The following is a 6,511-nucleotide window of genomic DNA, read 5'->3' on the forward strand; positions in this document are numbered from 1 at the left end:
ACAAAACACAGTGGAGGGAATGGTAAATGCAACCAATAAGAGTGAGGAACAAATGCTGATGTTAAACAAGGTGACTGGACATGCTGCAATACTTGACTTTGAGAATGCTGAGGAGATCCGGGAAAGTTTAAAACCATTTGAAGAAAAATTTTATTTTTAAATTAGTATAAAAAAATAGAAAGGGTGGATTTGTGAGAAAAAGAGAAGTTTAAAAATAAAATGGTCACAATTGATTAACAATAGAAAGATTAGCCAAGCCCTGCATGTAGGCACTAGATTCCAGGAGGCTTGGCTAGAAGACACACTTAATAAGACAAAAGAATGGCAGAGGGAAGTTCAGAACAATGTAACGGGGGGGGGGGGGGGAACGATGCTAGGCGGATCGGACAGATTGTGCCCCCGGAAGTCCTCTCAAATGGGACCTAAGGGGAGGGGATGGGGGCGTCGCGATAGGAGTGTATATAATGTTATGAGTTTGAATATTTTGGTGTGGTCTCTGGGTTTAGAACTTCCTATTGAAGTCTCTCACCAGGATCCACTGCGCTTTGCAAACCGCTTTTCTATATTCTGCAGAATAAACTTTTGTTGGTATTTTAATCACGTTTCCAACAAATGTTATCCTTTCTTTGCTGTAACCTTTAGATGCATGTTTTCTTCATGCTTGTGTTTATCAATGTATGTATGAAGATTTCCCCAGAATTTCTGTATTGTTTCTTGCTTTGCTTGGTGTCGGATATTTTTAAACTTGTTTTACTCAATATGCAGTCCATGTGGATTTACAGATGGGAAGAATTGGAACTGGATTTACTAATTCTGTCACAAAACACAGAGATTGATTATATTTGAGAGTCAAATATAATCTAGTGCAGACATGTCAAACACAAGGCCCGGGGGCCGGATGTGGCCTGCGAAGTGGTTTCATGTGGCCCGCGAAGCCATCCTGGAAACAGTGAGGGAATGGCCCCTGCTGCCTTGGCCCTGGCCCAGGCCAGCTGGGAGCCAATGTACAATTTTGTGGTGGCCATCTTGGCACTTGCCCCGGTGGACCATGCCTTGGCACTTGCCACGGTCCCACCCCCTTCTGCCAGAGACCCTCAGATCTGTCCCACTCCTGCCCAGGCCCCCACAGGCACCCTTGACGCGAATGATGTAGAACTGGCCACACCCACCCAGTAGGCCACACCCACTCCATCCACACCCACCCAGTAGGCTGCACCCACTCTGGCCACACCCACCCGCCCCCCCAGGGCAACCGCAATGCTGATGCGGCCCTCAGTGAAATTGAGTTTGACACCCCTGATCTAGTGGCTAAAGAGAGAAGAGTTATAAATCTCAGTTCTGCTGTGAGAGTACTGATGTCTGTAACCAACTGATTCATTCATCTCTAGTTTCCAAACTTCAGTAGGAAATTGCAAAAGGTGCTTGAAAGCCTTTTGTAACCTTTGCTGTAAAGGCAGGAAACAGGAAATAAACAGGGAAACCATTCGGGAAGAAAAGAAATAGAAAATGCAGCCTAAACTGATGCTTTCACTCAAGAGTTTAAATTTCACCTGGATGGCCCTGCTCACCTGGCATTTCCCATTTGAAGGATTAGAGAACTCCTTTTGGTTGGAAATAATTTTAGGCTGCGTGACCCAATAATCCAAAAAATGCGGTTTGACCTAGTAAAAGGCTGAGCATTTAGAAAACAGGCTTGAGAAGATGTTTTTCCCTGTCTTTAAGCCACAGGATTTGGTTGCTTTTGTGATACACCAAGGCAGTGGAAAAACTGCACTGTCAGAAATTTCCCAGGAGAGGAGAAACACTAGCAACAGGTGAGGCTGTGAGTTACAAAAGGTGGAGCAAGCAGCGTCAAACCTCACCTGTTACCTGGGAGGGTGGAGGCTGGAATCGGGAAACAAACAGCGAAACCTGATCAGAAGGAAAGGATCTGGAGATTGCCTAGGCTGATTGTCCAACTATAGAGCCTTTGGTGGACCTCAGGAGTTTGATATCTCCCCTGAAACCTTGGATGGCATAGATTACCTTTGGCTTTCTTTTCTTGAAGATGCCTTATTCCATGGGGAAATAGGACAAGCCAGGTCCTGCATGCCAGCTCTTTCTCTGGCCTTTTGAACCCGCCTGAAACCAGTGAGACCAGCATCCTGGCTTGCAAAATCTTCCCACTCTAACCAGTCTGAGGGACAGGTCTTCCTAGACTACTCTAGAGACTCTATGGCTCCATGACTTCCTCCAGGAACCCAGAGGAAGAGCACCTTCGCAGTCCTTTCCCTCTGACTCCCGCACCAGCTCTGTGGGATGAGTACTACCCTTTTGGGGATGAGGGCCAGCCCCCCTTTGGCAGGGATGCTGCTGCGGCTGGAGCCGCAGGGGAAGGGGATCCCGAAGACATGGATCTGGGGGTGCTGCTTCAGAGGAAAGAACAGGATTTGTTGTTGGCAGCAGAATTGGGAAAGATGCTCCTGGAACGTAACGAGGAACTGGAACGATGCTATGATGAACTGATGAAGGAACATTTGGAAGTCAAAGAGGTGAGGCAGATGACTGGAGTAAAGAGCAGACAGGAGAAGACCTGATATGGACCAAGATTCTTTCTTCAGATGCAAAATTGCTAGGGTTAGGTTGAGGTTAGTATTAGAGTTAGGTTGGAGTTGAGGTTGGGGTTAGGGTTAGGTTTGGTGTTGAGATTAGGGTAGAGGTTGGAGTTAGGGTTAGGTTTGGGATTAGAGTTGGAATTAAGGTCGTGGTTGGGATTAGGGTTGGGATTAGGCCAGTGATGGGATTCAAATGTGTTCTCTGTGTGGATGCCACTTCCGGAAGTCCGTTCTGGGCCTGGCCAACAAAAAATTAGCTACCGGTTCTGCCGAAGTGGTGCGAACTGGCTGAATCCCACCACTGGATTAGGCCCCATCATGTTCTCTCTGTCCAGTGTATTTGCTAGGTTGCTATGAAAAGAAAAAGAACGTCTCAAAGATAGGATTTTCTTATGTGTATTGTACTTTCTTGGCAAAGTTCTGGATTCAAGCCCACCCCTTCTTGCAATCCCATCCTGGAACCCTTTACCCTGTCTGCTTCCCAGGTTTGTTTTTCCCATCCTTATTGCCCAGAGTTTATCACTGAGCATCTACACCCCAGCAGCCTTCAAACATCCAACCATATTTTATTCCTTGTTCATCTCTTTGATTTCTTTCCAGGAGGGAGATGATACATTTAGTTGAAAAATAACTTTGGTTGCATAAGGGCATTCTTCGAAGTAGGAATATTCTGTAGTCTTTTTCTTCCATAGGTTTTTCTCATAGGAGGGGTAGCAGTTTGACCTCTATAGTGATACCCGTGGCTCTACTGCTGTATCTCCACACCCTTCGTTCTGAGCACAGATGCATGCCAGCATCCCCATTCACTCCCTTGTATTTACACCTATTTTTATTCAGCACCTAGTAACCACTCATTTTCAAAACTTCTTGTTTTGAAATTGCTTCATGCTTTGCTTCTCTTCTCTTCCATCACTTAATCATTATTTATTTGAATTTATGAACTGCCCGATTCCTACTTCTGGTTGATTTGCCAAATAGTGGTTGATTTGCCTAACTCTTTGAAACAGAAGAGCTATACAGTGGCCTCCCACAAGCTATGGACAAACATGAACTTGTGACATTTAGGGTGGAATTCTGAACAAAATAAAATAGTGCGCAGGTGCGTGAACCAGCTGCATGTAACTCCACAGTGTGTTCAGGAGTGTGAAGCGGAGTTGCTAAGGAAAAGAGGCTGTGCGAAGTGAACTCCAAAACCCTATACAGGTACTTTAGTCCTCCACTTATGACCGCAACTGGGACCCAGAATTTCCATTGTTAAACAAGATGGTTGTTAAGTGAGTTGCATCCAATTTTACGATCTTTTTTGCTACGGATGTTAAGTGAATCACTGCAGTTGTGAAGGGAATCACATAGTCGTTAAGCAAACCCTGCTTCCCCCCAATGACTTTGTTGTTAGAAATGAGCTGGGAAGGTCACAAATTGCGATCACATGATCCCAGGATGCAGCGACTATCTTAAATGCATGCCGGTTGCTAAACACCCAAATTCATACGATGCTGAATTTGGTCATAAGTGCAGAGGACCAGTCATAACTTTTTTCAGTGTCATTGTAATGTTTGAATGGTCACTAAACAAATGGTTGTAAGTTGAGAACTAGCTGTATACCTCATCCCAACATAACTCACTGCTGTAGACTGGATTGTGAGGTTGTCTTCCAGAGTTATTTACTAGAGCAGGGGTGTCAAACTCAATTTCACTGAGGGCCGCATCAGCATTGCGGTTGCCCTGGGGGGCCGGGTGGGTGTGGCCAGAGTGGGTGCAGCCTACTGGGTGGGCGTGGATGGAGTGGGTGTGGCCTACTGGGTGGGTGTGGCCAGTTCTACATCATTCGCGTCAAGGGTGCCTGTGGGGGCCTGGGCAGGAGTGGGACAGATCTGAGGGTCTCTGGCAGAAGGGGGTGGGACCGGGGCAAGTGCCAAGGCATGGTCCACCGGGGCAAGTGCCAAGATGGCCACCACAAAACTGTACATTGGCTCCCGGCTGGCCTGGGCCAGGGCCAAGGCAGCGGGGGCCATTCCCTCACTGTTTCCAGGATGGCTTCGCGGGCCACATGAAACCACTTCGCGGGCCGCATCCGGGCCCCGGGCCTTGTGTTTGACATGTCTGTACTAGAGTAACTGGAATGGCCGAGCCACCCCTGCCTCCTGAGGCTGCCTGTGTCTTGTCATCAGATCATGATTTACACAGTTTCATCCCATTGCTTTTCATGTCACAAAACATGAGAGTCAGGAGCTTTCTTTGGCAGAAGCTCCTCTGCAAATCAGAAAACATTTCCAACGGGCTTCAGTGTATGACTTAACAGGAATGTATTAAGTGGATTTACATTGTGCAGCTAGTCCTTATGATCACAACTGGGACCAGAATTGCCATTGTTAAGTCATGACCAATTTTATGACCTTTTTTAAAAATCATAAAACGGTCATTAAGTGAATCTGGCTTCCCCCATTGACTTTGCTTGTCAGAAGACGGCTGGGAAATGGTCACAAATGGTGATCACATAACCCCTGGATGCTGTAAATACGTGCTGGTTATTTAGCACCTGATTTTGATCATGTGACCGTGAGGGTGCTGCAGATGTGAGGATTGGTCCCAAGTCACTTTTTCATTGCCATTGTAACATCAAACAGTTGCTAAACAAATGGTTGTAAATTGAGGACTGTTAAGTCCGGAGAATAATGGCGCTTGAGACGAAGCATTTCTAACAAGTCTTTATTCTCTGCTTCCAATCTATGAACAACCCGAGCAGAGGCACGCAGGCCTCTATTTATACCTTCTGATCCCCGGGCAAATCCAACCAATCACAAGGCAGTCTTTTCCCGCCTTGCGCATGCGCGCAAGGCTGGCGCCACTCAGTCTGGTCCCGGGCAGCTTTTGCAAATGCCCGGGACTCTTGCAACGTCCCGAGCCTGCTCTTGCAGGCTCAGGACACAACACCCCTCCCCCCTAGATGAAATAATACGGCGCCCACATGGACGCCATCATAGTGATGGTTGTATAATTAACTATTAAGTTAAGTCACACGGGGTGTGTAAGATGTGGAACTGTTCCGTCGTACAGAGACCCAATAGCCCAACATCGTTTACGTAGAGTCAACCAGCCAGAACCTCCAGTTCAGTGATTGTAATTAACATGCTCACCTTACGTAATCTGCAAGGTATTTGGGAGGGCCTTTGACCCTGAGCGACCTTCTCGGACCTGGGGAACCTGTAGTGTTTTCCCCATTGCTTCCCACACTAGGTGACTTGCCCTGTGGTTGTCTTGTGACTTCTGTTTGACTTTCCTGCCCGTCTCCTAGGCTTGAGAAGTCAGATCTCTGTTGATCGCTATACCTGGCTGACCTACCACCTATGGAGTTTTCCAACCCCTCTGAACCCATCTCCGAGTTTCCTGATGGAGTGTGATTTTCCTGGCTCCTTCCTGTAGTGTTAGGGTCTAGGGATGCCTCCCTGTTAGCCCTTATGCGTGGGGACATCCTTCTATGAGCCATTTCAGCAAAGGACGTGTTTCCCCTCTGTTTTGCCTGCTCTCTTGCATGTTGTGAGTTCTGAGTATGCTCCCAGTTATTCGTGTCTGGAGTATTGTTTGTGAGGTGTGGATAATTAGTATACCTCTGGTGGGACTCCCAGGCTGGAGTGCATGTGGGGGTGTCTGTGTGCCCCCGTCCCCATGAATTGCTACCTGAATCACCTGTGGAACTTGGGTGTTGAGAGCCCGTGTCGTTCCCCACAACCATTGTTGGCAGCAGATTCTGATTCTCAGAATGCATTCCCCATTCCTCCTCCCCCCCTAGAGGAGACTGAGGAGGAACCCCAGGCGAGTCCCGCCTCACACGTAGTTGATCAATGTGGCGGCGAAGAACGCGGCCGTCTTCCAGGGACACCTCGTAGGACAGAGGCCCCGAGACCTTGCAGACCACA

The 6,511-nt window shown here is 47.6% G+C and overlaps 1 protein-coding gene across 1 annotated transcript in view; it reads left to right on the top strand.

Moving 5' to 3' along the window:
• Positions 1–6,511, top strand: part of LOC107296053 (BICD family-like cargo adapter 2) — a 47,934-nt gene that overhangs the window by 1,048 nt on the left and 40,375 nt on the right. The window contains 2 exon segments of the mRNA XM_015825396.2: positions 1,729–1,814; positions 2,237–2,531. Of these exon segments, the coding sequence (XP_015680882.2) occupies positions 1,729–1,814; positions 2,237–2,531 (381 nt within the window).

Source organism: Protobothrops mucrosquamatus, unplaced genomic scaffold (assembly GCF_001527695.2).
Source record: "Protobothrops mucrosquamatus isolate PMUCROS unplaced genomic scaffold, P.Mucros_1.0 scaffold2617, whole genome shotgun sequence".
NCBI lineage: Eukaryota > Metazoa > Chordata > Lepidosauria > Squamata > Viperidae > Protobothrops > Protobothrops mucrosquamatus.